The 19,523-nt window shown below is 38.3% G+C and overlaps 1 protein-coding gene across 1 annotated transcript in view; it reads right to left on the bottom strand.

Annotated features, from left to right (window-relative positions):
- Window positions 1–19,301, bottom strand: part of SLC13A1 (solute carrier family 13 member 1) — a 28,097-nt gene extending 8,796 nt beyond the window's left edge. Inside the window, 12 exon segments of the mRNA XM_086610054.1 lie at window positions 1,428–1,529; window positions 1,619–1,717; window positions 2,923–3,042; window positions 7,069–7,172; window positions 7,174–7,233; window positions 7,739–7,805; window positions 7,895–7,952; window positions 8,531–8,718; window positions 13,303–13,414; window positions 13,417–13,438; window positions 14,162–14,290; window positions 19,203–19,301. Coding sequence (XP_086466180.1) covers window positions 1,428–1,529; window positions 1,619–1,717; window positions 2,923–3,042; window positions 7,069–7,172; window positions 7,174–7,233; window positions 7,739–7,805; window positions 7,895–7,952; window positions 8,531–8,718; window positions 13,303–13,414; window positions 13,417–13,438; window positions 14,162–14,290; window positions 19,203–19,301 — 1,160 coding nt within the window.
- Between the last annotated feature and the right edge of the window lie 222 nt (window positions 19,302–19,523).

Raw genomic sequence — 19,523 nt, 5'->3', positions numbered from 1 at the left:
CATTAAACAGACAATTTCAAATAGGAAAATGGGGATATCTGAACCAAAATAATCCATTTGAGCCATAAGTCTAAAATTTGGAAAGTTGTTTCCAGTATCTGTTTTCAGTATCAGATACATCCTGTTAAACGGTGCTTGATAAGCACTGAATATTAATTCGAAGCAGAAAGAGAAGCAAAGCCAGCCTGATTGCATAGCTGGCTGATTGCTTGATTAGGTCAAATCTTCAAAAACCCTTTATGAGACAATGATCATCAGCTCTGCTGGTGTTACAAGGGAAAAAATATTATTTTGTAATTTTTTTTGCTAATTAAAATGTAAATGATTTTTAAACAATCTTAGTTTTTAATGCACTTTTTAATGCTAGTTTTACACAAAACGTTTTTGCTTTGCAACGTAAATCTTCAAAAGGCTACAATTATTCCTGATAACATTTCCTACCAGACTTTCTGGCAGAGCCCTGGGTGCTGACTGGGGGTTGTGTGTGTGGGGGGAGCAGGTGGTGGTGTGTGCATGAATGGTGGGAGTGTATTTAAAGAGAGGAGGGATTATAGATGCATGTTCACATGTTATTTATGACAGACGCACAGGAAAACAAAATGGAAAATTACTATCCAAGTCCAGCACTGGTCTTTGACAAATTTAGAAGGACCTAAACAGCACAAAATTCTGCTTCTCCCAATCCTGCGACTGCTTCCCAGTACTCCAGAGCAAAACTCAGACCTTTATCACAGAAGAATAGAGCTGAAATTACAGTAATTACAGCAAGAGTACAGGACTTATCACAGTATTGTAAGTTCTTGCTAGAGCGACAGATTTCTTAAGGAAAAAGGTCTAGAAGATCCTGGGGAAGATATGGAAAACCAAGCTGCAGCAGAATGCAAAAAAAAATGTAATAGTTCCTGAATAGTTCCTGGCTTTTTGGTGGTTAGCTGAACTGTGATGTTGAGAGAGTTATATACGAACAGATAGTAATTTATATCATTAATTAGAGCTATCAAAGCAGATGTTGACCTGTATGCATACAAGGGTGGCTGTCACTAAGGGCAGTAGATCAAAAAAAATCTAACTAAATATTATTTTGATGAGGAAGTAGGATACTGTAACATCAATCGTTATGCATCCTCCTTCACTAGGCATAATCTCTCTTAGGAGGCACTGTATTTTATCCTGTAGTGAGTTTAGCACATTTCAGATATTGCACAAATACGGCCATGAAATTGCTGGAGTTTATCTGTTCTGTATACACTATTAAGACTTTCAGCAACTTCAGCCTGGAATATTTTGGAAGTATTGAAAGTTTGGTTGGTTTTTTTTTGGGTTTTTTTTGTTTTTTTTTGTTTTGTTTTGTTTTAATTGAGAAGAAAAGAAAGTATGTATTTAAAACATAGTACAGTTCTTGTTAGTTTATCAAAAAGATTACTTACTCTGGGAAGAGTGAAGACCATCCCGGGATAAAGCCAGGCTCTCTGGTGAACCACAGCAGGGTCATTAGAATAAATAGGACAAGTGTAACAATTTCTGGGTAGCTGTAGTAGAAACAGAATGGGTTATATATTTGCCTGAATTTGCACTTGGATTTACTCTCTCTTGTTTGCCTATTTATGACTTGACATACCTCATCGGTCCAAGCTTCTTGTACTCCTCCTGAATCACCTGTGTGGAAGCCTCTTCTCTAGCTGTTTTCTTCTTGCCACACTTGAACATGTTTTTAAAACTGGAATGTAAACCAGCAATATTGAACAATGAATTAACAGCATATACAGAAAAAAAAAAGTCTAACCTTTCCAGTTATCAATAGCACTTTACAAAAGTAAAATTTTCTCTTTACAATGCAGTAATCTCCTATTTAATTATCACACACCAATCTGAACATAATGCAATTAATTGACAAAGCCCAGTGAAAGATTGACAGAGGCAGCAACAAAATGTGTCCTGTTATTGACTAACTTTTTTCCCCAGGAAGGATGAAACTTTAATCACGGCAACTAATTGAAACAATCAAATACATAACCTGGCTATTTAATGAAAGTAATCTATGACTTTGCTTTACTTTGTTTTGTAATAAAAAAGTTTGTATCACATGAGTAGCCTGCATACCGATTAGCAGACTATTTGCTACAAGGTAGGTTTTCATCCTTGGATAAGATCCTTACACAGTATTAAAAAGAACAGTATCAAAACAATCACGAAAAATGAAACAATAAATGTTCACATAAGGAGTGGTAAGCGTGGGATGATTTTCAGTCTACTTAAGAGTAGACAGTCTCTCTCTTCATCCCTTGCACAGTAAGTAGCCATGTAATTGTGGAAGACCAGTGTCCCCAGTTTTATCTCTGCAAATGCGGGTGAACTTATGCAGAACAAGCTTTGAAGAATCAGCCTAAAAAAGTATTGTCCTCTCCAAAATCATAAAAGCATAAACTCTGAGAGGAAAAAAACCACACCATACCACCACCTATAAATTTCAGAAAAGTGACAGTTTCTTACTTTATATTTACAAATATAGTAATCCAGTTTATAACATAGATATTGCTCAAGTATTCAAGCCAATCCCTGACTCCAGGGAAGAGCAAATTCTGACTATAAATCTTCCAGTCTTAGGCCAAAATGTATAAAATTTCAGTATTCTACTGTCTTGCACGCATGCAATGTTTAATGATGATGTGGGTAAATTCTAAAGGAATGGGTATCATCATTTGTGTATGGACTTTCACATTGGGCTGGGTAGTCAAGGGTTCTTATTTGAGAAAATTCTTGTCCCATCCAGAGGCTCAGCCATACTAATCAAGGATGCAAAATCACCTTTGCTGCATTATCCTCCTATTGAGCCTGTCAAACTTAGATGCAATATTTACTCCTGGTACAAAGTATTTTTTATATCATCAATCTTTAATTTTATTGATTACAACATTTACTTACTCAAACCCAAGGAAAAGCCACTGTAGCCAGATCCAGGAGAGCACCAGAATAATAACTGTGATGGGGATGGAAAGGATAAACCAGGATCCAAAATTGATGCACTGGCAAGTTGGGTAACGTCTGGATGAAAGCAAAAAACTGTTCAGTTGAGCTTTGCGAAGGAGTGAAGACTTGTGAGAAGTACCAGAAAGCCCTGCTGCAAGAGAGAGCTTCTAGTTGGCAGATGACTTCAGCATGAAGTGGCCGCTGGTGTCCTCTTCACTCACCCTCCCATCCTGTTCCTGATCATCATGACCACTATAGGAACTAGCTGTGCCTGTTATTTGAGCACTGGATCAGCAACAGGTCTGGGGATCTGACACAGATCTAGGTGTGCCTAATCTGAGTTGAGGCAAGGAAGGGCCACTCACAGAGATAAGGATCATTAGGACTACAAAGAAACAGAACTTGAAGAAAAGCAGTTCTTTGAGAGGACACTTCACCACAATAAAATACACTCAAATTAACAAGCTCCAATCAACTTAGAAACAACAGTGGAGACAGCATTGAGACGTGTATTGTTTAAGGTTCCATAAGGAATTCAAAACAGATTAGAAAAGAAATTATTATTACTAATTTACAGGAAAGACAGGAATGCTCATTTGCTAGATGGATTGTCTCTCCAGTCATCTCGTCTCTTTGAGGCTCTCTTCATCTACTGTTCAGAGATGTGGACCATTCAAACAGACCTCTCCCTGCCATATGCATTTAGGAAAAGAAGAAATGGACTTTGGTTTTCTGAAAGAATGAATTTACTGTTGAATGAGATAGATGCCAGAGAGGCAAGAAGGCCAGGTAAATGAATCCTGTTTTCCAATTTACTTTAAGAACATAAATTATTCTTCCTTTGAGCTCCTCCAGTTTTACTGAGAGAGTTTTTAATGTTAAAAGTGAGAAAATTCTTGTCTTCTTAAACAGTTTTCCTCCTCGATGCAAAAATCATATGGAAGGGAAATCACAATGTCCAGACAGAGGCTGAAATTACTATTTTCAATTATTATCCAATCTTTTGTATTTTGAGCCTTGTTAGAAGAGAATGAATTATGATGGTCATATAGGTCTTCGAGGCAGGAAATGCTTATTATAAAAGCTTTCTCAAGAATTGTGTAAATTTTGCGGTTGATCTATATTTATTTTGATGCTTACATACATTGCAATTAAAGTGCCAGAAGGGACTGAATCAAACCTCCTACCCACTTCTTAAGGTGATGCTCTAAATTGCAGCTGTACATAGTGATGAGAGTGAAATATGGAACATGAAAAGGCATTGTGCTATTATATATAATTTATTGATTACATGGCTATTTGGCTTTAATTACATGATTAGCCACATCTATTTTTGAATGTATGAATTCCAAGACAGGAAAAAAATGACATCAGCAGAGCAATGACTTAGAATTTCATCTCTTGCTAAGTGTTTATGATCTTCTTTCTTGAATTATGTGTGATAATTCTTTATTGAGCAACAAAATGAGCTCTTGAAAACTTTATATTAAGAGTCAATTCCATTATAAAATGTTAATTTATTGCGGTCAGATGTCATAGAAAGCTTGTGCAGGGCTGAATATATAGTAAGTATTTCTAGTAATCTTAATATTAAATTTAGTCATTCTTCATCTCCAGACCAAATATTACTCAGGTAGAATGGATGATCAATTTAAACAATTTTTAAAATTATCTATTATATAGTGCTGGTTGGACTATTTGCTACTGTTGAATTATCTACTACAGGTCTTGCCTCTTTCCAGGCAAACACCACATATACCAACAAATTTGGTTCATAGAACAAATCCAGATAAGATTATTCCTTTTATTACTTTTATAAAATTGCTTAGGTTGAAAATAGTGTCATATTGGCAAAGTTTTCTTCTTTGTATCGAAAGGCTCAAAGTTGGTTACCAGAATAGGATTCAGGAAACTGAGTAACCTACCAGTAAGCCTGACTGGAGAACCAAAGATTTCAGTGAGGACCAACCTGTCTCATCCTCATTGATGCCTCCCTGGCTGGTAAAGGCTTCTGAGTATCTTATGGCAGTGGTGAGCAAACTAATTCTTAGCCTACTAGCTGGTTAAGCAACTTTCCAATGTGTTAGCCAATATTTTCACTTTTTTTTCCCCTTTGTTGGTTTTTTTTTTTCCTTTGGATGTATTCTAGACACTATATTGTAGAGGCTTTTTGCATACAATTGAATAACAGAGTGGCTTTGAGAGGAACGGTAACAAATCTGTCTTGAAAAGGAAGTCCTTACAGAAGCTGGTCTCACTGACAGGGATGCTTAGCATCGCATCAACATTTCCACTGTTTGCCTCTGCCCTATGGAACAGCTTAATTGAATGTCCTTAATCAGCTGCAGGCTAAGGGTTGCCAGCAACACACAGGCTTCAATGCTGACACAGATATACTACCTTCTTCTTCATGTGACAAGTGAAAAGGAGGGAAGGAGAGAGCAGTAAACACTAATTCCAGCTTATTTAATACTGAAGTCGGGCAGATACGAGGAATACGGAATGTCACAAAGCCATTTTAAGTTTTTTGCCACTGAGTAGGAAACCCAGGAATATGCTGTATGTGCAGCTCTTTCATTGAATCATCCTCCTTCAGATGCTTATGATACCTGAAGGTAGACTGCAAATTTGTCCAAGTGACACTAACAGGTCAATTCTCACTTCAGACAGGGCATAGATAGAAATGAAGGCCCTAAGCAGAAGGGGAGCAAGACAGTTAAAGATAAAAATATTTGCACAGTTAGGTGGTAGATTCATTTTAGGTTAAGGATTAGGCTCAGTAGTTGTGCAAAGATTAAACAAAATCCTAATGGGGTATAAAACTGGATTACATATGCAGGGCCCCATGCTCCTAGCAGAGAGTGAAAACTTAAGGAGAGAACAACGATCTGCTTATACATTCTTGAAGAGATTGTTAACAGCTAAGACAAACTGAGAAACCAGCTGCAAGTCAGTTTTCTTCAAGTCTCCTGTAACTTCAAGGAAACGAACAAGAACAGTTCTTACCCTTAGTAATGAATCTTGGATTCTTCTAGGTTCCTGAGTGTGAAGCCTGCTTGAACCAGAAATGCTTATACGTCTAAAAGTTAAGTCTGAAGGACTTATAATGCCACAGTCTGCCCTGTGTAGCTTTTTGGCCCCAATAACAGGCACTTTTATAATTTCCGTGCTGTTTCCATTGTTGCTATTCTCTTAGCACAGGCTGGTTTACAGACTGTACCACTTCAGTTCTCTTTAGCAGCATGCTGAAGACAAATTTCATCCATTCATGGAACACAGGTTGGAAGAAAATCTATCATAACTGGTCTTTCACCATTTTGCTGTCTGCAACACAGAATAGCGGGCAGAGGGTGATAAAAGGATTGTGTTTATTTTGCTCTATTTTAAAATTAAAGTAGGAATATTTCTGGCAATGTGTAGTTGCAGGAGAAAAAAAAAAGTTCAGCAAGAACTATTGATTTTTCAAAAGCTTTGGAATGAAATCTGCAAATTTTCTTTCTAAGTAGTTCTACTTAGAAAAGAAAAGGAGTATTAAAGAATGTTTTTTAATAGCCTCAAAACAAGGTGTTCCACTAAATGCAAAGTTTCGGACCGGTTTGAAATGACTTGCTTTTTCTTTGATCAATGGACCTAAATTACTCATTTCAACAATGCACTAAGTATAGCCTCCGGAAAGTCTCCTGATGCTCTTTGCTAAGCAGACCAAAACTTAGCTCTTGCTGTACTTAGAAACCAATGACAGTCCTTTAAGGACAGATGTGTCTGTCATAATCATGCTAAGTAGTGTCTTCCTCCTCACATAAGCCCCTCTTTTCTATGCAGCCATTAAAAGAGTAAAGTACTACTTAAGCAAAGAATGGTCATCTTGGCATGTGGTGGGTGATCACTTATAGCCTTTTCCCGATGTAAGGCAAATACAACCATGCAATTCCATTTATCTCTTTAACAAAAAAACAACAAAATAAAGTAATAGAATCAAATAATATCAAATCAAAAGGTAAGGTGTCTAATGCATTTTAAGCGAGCCATGTGAGAGCTCAAGAAAGAACAGCTAAAATTCTGGGTTAAGAAGAATGCAAATAATTTAATATGGTCTCTTACGTATTGAAGTGCTCAGCAAAAATCAGATTAGTCGATGTTCCTGTGATTGTGGTCAGTCCTCCAATGGTGGCAGAATAAGCAACACATAAGCACATCACTTTAAAAAACCCCACTGTATTTGTCCTCTCTGCTTTTTTGCCCTGTTTCAGCAGGTGGTAGGTTCTGCTTAGAAAGAATATACACAAATTAATACATAAGAAGGGCTCATCATCAAGCACAAAAATAGGATCAAGGATGTCCCAGAAGAGCCAGACGTTTTGCTGGCAATGTAGCCTACACAGTATGTTTGGTTTGCTGTTACAGTGGGACTGTAATTATTCATGCAAAGGAAAGCAGGGAGAGTCAAATTCTGAAGTCCTTTTCCTGAACTATCTCAGTCTACACAAGAATTCCTTTATATATAGTGATATATATACACACCTGATACATAGAGTTTGTACTCTGGTGAGGTAGGTTTAGCCTGTGTAAAATACACTGGTAGCACAAAACCACTAATGAAATAACTACATAAGTAAACTGTATGTATATGTGTGTTTACACATATATCTCTTATTCATATGAAACTAGCTTCATTGCTAGCTATGCCATGTTAGGTGTTTCACAGAAGTGAGATTTAGGTTAAGACTAAGTTATACATATTGACTGCGCAATACAAAGACACCTTAAGTACCTGTTCCTTTTCTTTTTCATTTTCCTTTTCAATTGTGCACACAGTACTACTCACATCGTTGTTGTATCTGGAAAAACAAAAGTATGTATTGTAATAAACAGGTATTCTATTTAGATGAATTCTTAGAGAAGAATTTAGTAAATGAGTAACTATTACCCATTAACTTGTTTTTCCTTCTCTTTCCAGTCACTGCTTTCACATTCTCCTATATTTTCTGTAAGACATCGATGCAAAGACAAGTATCTAAGAGAGCAAAACTGGAAAGGCTCCATCAGCATGCAACCATTTCACATCATCACATGAACACAAGTCCCAATCTTAAAAATAGCTGAGTTGCACCTTACTCCTTCATGACTCCTGTTCCCCAGAGCCTGAATCTTCTAGTAAGGAGAAATCTTTCTAATTTATAATCCAACTGTGTATGTAACCAGCGTAGATTTATTTGTTCTCCCAACATTATCCTAGAGCTTAAAGAGCTCTTTTCTCTCACTAACATTTAACCCTCAGTGTATTTATAGCCTGTAGTCATATTTCTTCTTAGACATTTTACTAGGCTGAACAAGCCAGCCTCTTCTCTCTTCCTCTCATATAACTGCTGTATTCTGTACCTGTTCAGTTTTAACTAATCTTTGTGAATGTGAGAGACCTCACAGACAGTAATCCAAGAGAAGTCTCACAACGAAGCATGTAATGATGCTAGTACTTCCCCAGCCATTCAGCTTTATTTTAAGTGGTGTTTACTCGGCTGTAGAGCGAGGGTGGGCAAAGACAAAAACTGCTCTGTGTGCCTACCGTTCAGCTCCAGTGCTGGGTTGATGGAGCCATTAGAGCAAGACATCTCCAGTGCATCAGCTTCCTTTTCAGCTCTGGCAATCTGCTGAGCTATAGCCTCTACAATTGGCATCACCATGGCAGCAGCAGAGGTGTTGCTGAGCCACATTGACAGGAAAGCACAGCTAACCATGACACCCAGCGTAAGCCTGGAAGAGGAGAAAAGAGTCTGTGGCTGTTAGAGCAACACCTCCTACCACCACTCTATCTCATATAAATGGAAAGCTTTGTCAACAGAAATCTTGAAAGTAGGAAACACTGAAAATTTAAAGCTTGTTATTGACCTCTGAGGAAGTCTATGAATTAAAATTATCTTGAGCAAAGACACTGAAATTACGGTACGTTAGAGTTAAAAGATCAAATATATTATAAATCAAAACAGAAGCAACAACGTTTATTTACAGAATGATACTGTATTTGGATCATCTTTCAAGAAAGAACACCATGTGTATCACAAGTTCAAATGAAAGTTAAAATGGCTATAATGCTATTGTTATTAATCTCATATTTTATGACCTAGGTCAAACCCCTGGATTTATCACTTAGGCTGTAAATCCTGTAGATACCCGTCCAGGTGTTATAGGAAGAAATATTAACAATTCAGTAAGTGGTACTTAACTTAGTTCTTAATTAGAGTCCCAAGACAGATACAGGGATTATTTGTGCTTCAATAAACATCATATTTGAAATTAAATGGGAAAGTGAAGGTCATTAGAATGTTAGTCTGGTCTTGGCACAGCTTATGCTAAGTTTACTACAAATAGGAAATGCATCTGTGCAATTCCTGATTGCACTGGTGCAATGCACTGAATTGCATCAGTGACTGGACTTGCTTTAATTTTACACTAAAAAAATCAGATATTCCATGTCATATCTGGTGAAGTTGGACAGTAAACTTGGAATACGGGCCACATTGTCATTTTTAATGCATATCTTGGAGTTGTAAATGAGAGTAGTCTTCTTGACTTCCTGTCCCAAGGTGTTGGCAGCATCATTAAACACCTGTCATGCATCACCTCAGTGAGAGAACAAATGTGAGTGCAGGGACTGTGGTGTTACAGTATCTTCTGAGAAGTCATTGTGCAGTTTGTAAAGCACTTTTCCTAGTCTTGATCAAAAACTTCACAAAACTGTAAGGGTTACTTAGCAGATGAAAAAAAGATTTTATTCAAAAATAATGTAAGCAATATTTTATGACATAAAATACTGTTCAAAATGCCTCTCATAGCCTTTCATTTCAGCTAATAGCAATAGCATTTTAAATTTTTTTATTTTTTTTTTATCAACAGAGGCACAAAAAGTTCAATACCGTGATACTTTGTCTTTTCTCTGTGCACTTTTAATTGCACAATGATGAAATGATGTGCAGATCTGCAGGTGGTGGACCTGATTCAACACAAATGGTCATCAGGAGTATAATTGCATTGGCTTTAAGCGAGTTTTGATTAGGTGCTCAGATTGGGGAAGAATTATGTTTTCAGGAGAAATTTTTGTGCATAAAACACTGGTTGGGCGAAGTACACTGAATATACGTGTTCATGTTACAGGAAAATATTATTTTAGCGCAACTTGAAAGAGGATTTAAAAACAATGCAAATTAAGACCTTTGCTCATGTGTGTCCTGGTTTTAGCTGGGACCAGGATTAGCTCTTTTTTCTAGCAGCTAGAAGAGCTCCGTGTTTTGGTTTTACTCAGAGACTCACTCTGAGAAGAACGCTGATAGTGCACTGATGTTTATAGATGGCACTGAGGTCTCAAGGACTTTTCAGTCTGCTGGGTTCTTGCCAGTGTGCAGGAGCACAACAGGATAAGGGGGAGCATAGCTGGGACAAGGGGTCCACGACTCTCCTTACGATTTGTACCTGAACTTAAGATTGAGGGCCAAACTGGCCAATTAGTATTCCATATCATGCAGCGTCATGCCCAGTATAAGAGTCAGGGTCAGCCGGAAAGAAGGGCTTTTGCCCTTCCGGGACTCTCACTTTCGGGTGCTCAGAGTGTTTTCCCTCTCTCTCTCGCTCTCTGTCTCGGGGCCTCCCGTTCGTCCGGGATTGCGGTATCGAGTTCTATCTGTTTCGGGATTGCAGTTTCGGGACGAGACGGGCCTCGGTCAAGGGTGGTGAGCAATTACACCGTACATCACTCGTTTGCATATGTTTATCCTTGTACATATCTGTATATACATATATTGGTAGCGGTAGTAGTAAATTGTTCTTATCTCAACCCTCGGGTCTCTTTTCTTTTTCCTCTTTGATTCTCTCCCTCATCCCTGAGGTGTGGGAGGGTGAGAGGGGACTGTGTCGGGTATAGTTGCCGGAGCAGCCTAACCCACCACAATGTGTTTCAAAACTGCACATCATAAATTTCCAGCATTTGATGGACTTCTGGTCAAGTGTGGTACACTCTAATGAGTGACCCTAGAATTGACTAAAAATATAATAAAATATATCCTAACCTGCTTAGCCCCAATTTTTCTGCATTATTCTCCCTGTGGTGTTATTAAAAAATATTCTGCATGGAACCTTGGATGATAACTTCATTTACATTCAACTATAAAGTCATTCTTTGTTATGTAATGCACAATCAATGTTTTATTACTCATTCTAGTCCTTGCAGGTTACATAGACGTATCCACCTTTCCTTGCTAGCCTGCAGACCAGACCGCGTAGCTTAAATGATGGGAGGCCTTAGGGACTCATAGAATCATAGAATCATTTAGGTTGGAAAAGACTCTTAAGATCATTGAGTCCAATCGTTAACCTAACACAGCCAAGTCCACCTCTAAACCATGTTCTGAAGCATCACATTCACACATCTTTTAAACACAATTGCCTGTTACTTGGGAGAAGAAACTGACACCCGTCTCACTACAACCTCTTTTCAGGTAGTTACAGAGAGCGATAAGGTCTCCCCTCAGCCTCCTGTTCTCCAGGCTAAACAACCCCAGTTCCCTCAGCCGCTCCTCTTAAGACTTATGCTCTAGACTCTTCACCAGCTTCGTTGTTCTTTGGACACGCTCCAGCACTTCAGTGTCTTTCTTTTAGTGAGGGGCTCAAAACTGCATACAGTATTCGAGGCGTGGCCTCACCAGTGCTGGGTACAATCGGACAATCACTTCCATCGCCCTGCTGGCCATGCTATTTCTGATAGAATTCCAGAAGAATATAGAATGCTGAATCTAGAAGACTCCAGCTATTCTACTTCCACTGCTGCATCCCCCATATCCTATAACACACGAATCTCCTACAATGATAACTTTGCCTGCATGAAACTCCAGCGTGCACAGGCTGGCTGGGGACTCCTGTTAGCGAGGAGGAGGGCTATGCACAGATAAGAGCATGCATCACTTTGCAGTGGGCATAGCTAACCAGCAGCAGATGCTGAGAGGTGGGAGGATCCTCTTCTTCACAGAGCATCTTATCAAAATTTTATCATCCTTTTGTCATGATTGGGAAATGTGATGGAGCTGAGACAGTTGGAAGGGATACTGCTTCCTCAGGCTTACAAAGCTGTCTGTGGAGTTGCTCTAGGTATTGTCAGCAGCTGGCTGTGGGTTTCTTGTGTCCACAGCAAGTTCCCCAGCAGTGTTGAGCTTAGCATAGCACGCCATCCACGTGTTCTCTCTCAAGATTTCAGCCAAAAGATGAGGATTTAGAAGTGATGAAAAGAAAAAGAGAAGTTGAAATACATAAAACTGCATAGCTCAGGAATATAGCTAGAGATAATAGGAGGCAGTCGAACAAGAATGTAAGGACCATTTTGTCAAAAGAGAAAGCTACCAACTTTCTCTGGTAGATGCAGAAAAAATCAAAATATATATAATATTTAAATTAGGACAAACAAATCACTGAGAAATAGAAAAATTCCAGCATACCCATAAGGTGTTATTAGTTAGATCACCTAAGAGGCATTTTCTATTTTCTCTCTATTCTACTTTTCTGACTTTTTACTTCCTGCCACTGTCTGCTTCCTGACAAGAAGTCATAAGCATCATGTATTCTGGGAAGCCAGACTTGCTCTACAGATCTTATCTAAAGCCTTACTGATGTGCTGACAGATGAATCTGTGGGCCTAAAGCTTTCTGCAAGCTGGTAAAGCAAGCAAAGAAAAGAGTTTTCATTTTGTAAGATATACGCTGACAGCGAGTAAGAAGAGAGTCTGTGATTTCATTTCCCTCATCACTTCATCCAGCTAGGGAAGTTCCTATTCCTTTGATACTTTCTTCATAGGTAAACAAAGAAAAAAAAACAAAACAAAGACATTGTGCTTAATGTGTTTTTCCTTCTCTGCCACATCTTTAATTTTATGGCTTTCTTACCTCACTGTGCATTTGGACTCTTCTTGTATTTTTGGGAGCTGACCAGAATTTTGCAAACAATGTTGAAATACAAATTAATAATAAGCACAGTACAGATTTTAGGTGTAGGCATCAGGTATGTAATGTACTACCACCCTTAAGAAACTGGACCCTTAAATTATTCACAAATTCATCAGACTTTTTGTTCAGAAGGATCCTTATGACGAACAGAGTCACTGCAGGGAACTTTAAATTAGGATTTCAGCAAAATATAAAGTGTCACCTACAAATCAATCATATAATTTCAAATATCTACTTTGTTCCAGTAGAAAGAAAGACTGGGTTTCTACTATGGAAAAAGCAGTAGGCAATTATTTCTGGAATACATAGCTTTCCACAAGTATTATTGTCCTTCAAGACATTGTTTAGCACATACCGTGCAGGGTTGACACCCACCAGCATCACCATTCTTAAAGCCACTCTTTTGTGGAAATTCCATTTTTCTATTGACGTTGCCAAACAAATTACTCCAATCAGTAGCAGATGAAGTCTTTAAAATAAGTAGATGCCACCTGGAATAAAAACAAAAAATATTTTGTAACTAAATGGTGACTTTCTATTAGCATTTAGTATTATCAGTTTAATGAAAAAAAAATCATTAAGGGTATATATTGAAGTAAATACTGAGAAAAATTTTTGGCTTAAATTTAGATTGTTAATTTCATTGAAACTGTTAATCATTTAACCAAATGATGCAAGAGTAACTGCACTAAAGTGCATAGTATTAAATCAAAATGAAAAATAAAACTTAGTATATCAACAACCTAAAGATCATCAGTCACATCTCACATATGAACTAAATTGCTAATGAAATGCTGTTTTTATTAATGTAGTCATCTATCCAACAGATAAAAGAACAACTTTAAACATAGACTTGGAGTATGGTCATCTGTGATGTTCTCTCTTTGACATGAAGATGTATACTTAGAATTTTGCACATGGGGTCTTTAGTGTGTCATCTCGCTTCTGCAACATTAAGGATATTTTATATCTATCTGGCATTTTCCCATCGATTGACATCTAATCACAGAATCACAATCTAGGAAAAGAATGTTAAAGAAATATGAACAAGTCCTGAGGACAAAGCTTGTAAGCAAGTGTTGAGGCAGACCTACTGTGATTGGCACTCAGCAAATCCATGGATTAGTCCATCAAGTTTCAACATTATGTGGTTCTTTTTTTGGAGATTTTATCATTGAAATCCATAATATCATAGAGAGGAAAAAAAGGGTTACCTCCTTGGATTCCATTATGCCAAACAATGGAAACATAAAGGCCGGGAGCAAAGCTGAAACAGCCAGTGGCAAAGCTTCTGTGAGCCAAAAGATGGCAACTACACACAATGTGTAGGCACATTCTGCTTCCTAGAATACAAAAGGTACCAACAAAAAATATGAGTGGATCATCCAGGAAAAGAATCACGATTGCAAAGTGGCCGGCTATGTCAGAAAAGAAATTCCGCTCCCTGGAACAAGTATGAGTCAAGTGACCTGAATTTAGGGTATCTATTGTCTGCCATTATAATCCTGATAAAATATGAAACATAATCTGTAAAATAGTTCTAAAGATTTTTTTCTGAGATAGTAAATTACTTAAATGCTGACACTTACGAAAGGTGGGAAAAAGTCAACTTCCTTTTCCTTCAAGCACAATTAATCATATAGATCATTCTGGAGCTTTCTCAGATCATGGATTAACATAAATCACAAACATTCTGCAGCTACAAGCAAACATTTAAACCTCTAGGAGTAGTCACAGTCAATAATAGGTCAAATTTTGTCTCTCCTGCAATCAATGAAGCTTTGTCATTAGCATCAATAAGACAAGGATAACATCTAATATAAAAAACATTGTGCAAGACTGACAAAAGCACAGCTGTTTTTAAGACTTGCAATTTTAGTGAGTGTCTTTTATTTTAATCCCTGGAAAACAGGAGTTTTTTTCAGGAGAATTTACTTGAATGCTGCCTGTAAAATACAGCCATAGACAAATATAAGATGCAGTGAGCCTAGTTTCTTCTAGAATCATAGAAATCTCTTTTCTGTAGTTTTGACTTATATTTCTGCTCTTGAGATAAAATGGTTTAGATCTTTTAATGCCACTGGTTAGGGCATTAAACTACTCAGTAGCAGCAGAGATGGTTTGCTATTATATATTATTTATAAATAATTATTATTATATTATATAATATGTAATAATAAAAATTATTAGTAGTATATTATTATTTATAGCAGCAGAGATATTGGGAAAGGAATAGCTTAATGAAATGGCTCTGGAAACCTCTGACTGGAAAACAACAATATTAATTCCAAGTCAGTCAGCTATGGCTAATATTTATTTTTTAGGGGAAGCTTGTGTTACGTACAAAACAATTTGATAGTGTCAATTCATTGATCACCTAGCAAATGTTCATCTCACTTAAGTCCTACCTCATTAAGAATTTCTCAAGAATTTCCCCTCAGAGAGGAAATTGAAATATTGAAACTGTGAAGCATGTTGCTCTGTAACCATTGTCTATCTGTGATGCAAGGACTTCCAAACTGGACTTTCATGTATTGTTACATGATACGTATGATGCATATGTGATAATACATCACAGGAGTATTCCACTGTATTCTGCTGACATCGGAGCTGCACCAAATGGAATCACTAATAAATTTTTTAGATAGCTGTTTCATCAGGCTGGCGTTGTCACAAGAGTTATTGAATGCCAGAAGAGTTTATTTCAAGCAAAATAAAACTAAGGTGTTCTGCCATAACCTTTGCTCCGTTTAGGAACCAGAGGGAATTTCTCAGATCATTGATTCCAATCATTTGCTATCTGGCAACACAATATATGAAGAACATAACAAAATCCATCATCAAATAAAAAGGTAATTGCAACTGTCTTCCTGACAATTTCCTGAAAATCCATGTCCATTGTCAATCATACAGAGCTGTTTAAAAGTGGCCAAAATGTAACAGTAAGGACAGGATTTTCAAGGTAAACTAGATGATGTTAAATGATAAAAACATTTTCTGACCAAGAAAACAAATATATAATTCAGAACATCATGCAACCAGCACAGAATCTTACATTAAAGCTGTTGTCTTCCCTATGTTTCTATGCAAACACTCTGAGCTGACAAAATAAATAAATAAAAAAATAAAAAACCCACAATGCAAAAATTATGTAATCATTCAGTGTCCCTTACAACCCAAACCGTTTGCTGTGGTTTAACCCAGCAGGCAACTAAACACCACCCAGCCATTTACTCACTCTGTCTCCCAGTGGGATGGGGCAGAGAATGGAAAAAAAGGTAAAACTCGTGGGTTGAGATAAAGAGGGTTTAATAGGACAGAAAAGGAAGGGAGAATGATAATAATAATGATAAAAAATACACAAAACAAGTGATGCACAATGCCATTGCTCACCACTTGCTGATTGATGCTCAGTCAATCCCTGTGCAGCATCTGCTGCCCCTCGGCCAACTTCCCTGCAGTGTTATTGTTCAGCATGGTGTCATATGGTATGGAACATTCCTTTGGCCAGTTTGGGTCAGCTGTCCTGGCTCTGTCCCCTCCCAACTTCTTCTGCACCCCCAGATTCCTCATAGCTGGGCAGTATGAGAAGCTGAAAAGTCTTTGACTTAGTGTAAGCACTGCTCAGCAACAACTAAAACACAAGTGTGTCCTCAACGCTGTTCTCATCCTAGATCTGAAACAGAGCACTATAGCAGTTACTAGGAATAAAATTAACTGTATCCCAGCTGAAACTGGGACAATATCCACCCCTTATTCTATACCATCTATGTCATGCCCAGGTCCCTTAGTTTCCAATACATCCCAATTAATCACCACAACCTTTCCTGTCCTTTGATACATATAAAGAGATATCATTTCCTTAGTCTATGGGCCATCTCTCTAAAATGTCCGTTGAGTTCATTTAGTCCATGACTTTGTGCTCCATCTGTCATAATGGTCCTTCAGGACAGAAGAGATGGTGTCTGGTTTTGGATTGTTGCATACTGAAGCCAGTTCTAGTTCCATCACTGCTGCGCTTGTCCAGTTCTATCGTCGCTGCACTTTGCTCAGTTCCATCATTCTTCATTAATCTGAGTGATTCTTACCGTAATACTCTTGATATGGCATATAGCAACCATAGCAGTGATGAAATACGGTATTACATAACAATAAACATTGTACAATTCAAACCATTGGCTATTCTCACCCAAAATCAAATCCTCTTGAGGCACAGATCAGAATTCCCCATCCTTCTCCACTACCAACCAAGTGCACCCAGGTCCTTGAGAAAAAGCAATCCCACAGATGGGTTTGCCTTTGCCTGAGACAGGAATAAACCAGACTGTGTTCCCCAGCATATTTTTTGTATGCACTATAGCGATTTTATCTCCATCTACAGTACGTAAAAACTTTGGGCAGGGCTAGCTTGATTGGCAGGACAATGGCTGAAATCGTTTCATGTATCTCACAACTCACTCAGGAATGGGGATCGGGAGGTTTTGCCTTGTTTATAAGTTTTGCCCTGTTTATAAGTTTTGCCCCTTCCTACTCCTGTTCTTGTGATGGCCCTGCTTCAGAGTAGCTTGCCTCGTCCACTTCTTCCTCTTTCCTCTTCTTAGCGGGAGTTTCTTCCCTTACTAAATCAGCGGACTTTCACATCCAATATTTCTTCTTTTGTATAAGGTCAACTGATACAGGCACAGATTGGTTCTCTGGTTCAGTCACAATGCCTGTTGCTGGGGCTGAACTGGCGGCAGTATCTGTCGTTTTGTCATCGGATCCAGAGATCTTCTTTTGCCATTGAGGGCATTGAATATGTTGAACAGGGCTCCGTAGGCATGAGCCAGGTCCCAGCACTTTGCAGTGATTTGTGTCTCTCAAGCATCACCAAGGTGACAACATATTTTTTCCAAATATTATACTAGGTTTTCAGGATTCTGCACTTGTTCAGGTGTGAAATTTCAAAACTCTGGAGGTGCCCACTGTCCTAGGCACTTGCCCATATTATCCCATGCACCGCACCACTCGTAACTATTCGCCTTGGGACAGATCTCTGGGTGGTATCCTTAAATAGTTGTTTAAACTTTAAAAAGACCTGAAACGCATTCAGGAGACATAGCATTAGGAACATGCTGGTTTGAACATCCCAAAGATGTTCAAAATTCTCAAGAGCCTGGAAGAGAGGGGAAGGTGAAGAAGCAGAGGAAAGTGTCCCCACTTGTCTCTCCCATGGATTGGCTCTCCGAGAAGATAAGGTAAAGAGTGTAATTATTAATAGTTTCCAAGAGATGGTTCCCGAAGTACGGAGATGAGGGCAATGGTGAGTACAAATACCAGATTAGTCTCATGACCAATAATTGTATCATATCATAAGCCAGTGTTACACAGTACAGCAAAATGATAACCTTAATCCAGCCCACAAAGATGACAAACAGCACAACAGAGAACACATACTGCAAGCAAGGTGTTGCACAACACAACTCCAAGAACAAGCACAACAACTCTGAGAGCTCTGGTCAGATCTGTCATTATCTCAACCCTTCGTGTCCCATGTTGGGTGCCGAAAAGGACTGTTGTGGTTTAACCCAGCAGGCAGCTAAACACCACCCAACCATTCGCTCACTCCCAATGTCCCTAGTGGAATCAGGGAAAGAATGGTAAAAGAGGTAAAACTCGTGGTTTTAAACTATAAAGACAGTTTAATAGGACAGAAAATGAAGGCATGATGATGATGATGATGATGATGATGATGATGATGATGATAATGATAATAATAATATACAAAAGAAGAGATGCACAATGCAATTCTTCACCACCTGCTGGGTGATGCCCAGTAAGTCTCTGAGCAGTGGCTGCCGCCCCCCGGCGAAATCCCCTGCAGTGTTATTGTTCAGCATGATGTCATATGGTATGGAACATTCCTTTGGCCAGTTTGGGTCAGCTGTCCTGGCTCTGCCCCATCCCAGCTTCTTCTGAACCCCTAGATTCCTCATGGCAGGGCAGTATGAGAAGCTGAAAAGTCCTTGACTTAGTGTAAGCACTGCTCAGCAACAACTAAAACACAAGTGTGTCCTCAACGCTGTTCTCATCCTAGATCTGAAACAGAGCACTATATCAGCTACTAGAAAGAAAATTAACTGTATCCCAGCTGAAACCAGGACAATATCCACCCCTTATTCTATGATTCCATGATTCTACTATTCTGAATAGATCTGGGGATCTCAGTCTTGACATAAATGTACAAATAATTACCTCTCAAAGCAGGTCACTTACTTTGGTTTTGATGATAAGTGGAAGTGGAAGTAAAAGCAGTGGGGTGAGGACAATGAGCAGAAATCTTCGGTAAACCAGGAGGTACCTAAGAATCTTCATGGTTGATGGCTGGTAGATGAACTTCCCTGCAGAAACTGCTAAAAAATAGATCTGACTTTAAATAGCTGACTCTGATTAATATTTTTCCAAGCTATCACCTTTAGCCATTGCTAAAGCAGATCAGTAAACCAAGTTAAAATTAAATCTTGCTCTTTATCGTTTTAGTGAGTTTATTAACAGTAGTTTGATAAGATAAGTGTTCATCATAAACCAAGGCTAGAT

Source organism: Tauraco erythrolophus, chromosome 4, assembly GCF_009769465.1.
Source record: "Tauraco erythrolophus isolate bTauEry1 chromosome 4, bTauEry1.pri, whole genome shotgun sequence".
Lineage (NCBI taxonomy): Eukaryota > Metazoa > Chordata > Aves > Musophagiformes > Musophagidae > Tauraco > Tauraco erythrolophus.
Note: the sequence above shows the minus strand (reverse complement) of the source record. Positions and strands in the feature narration are given on the sequence as shown.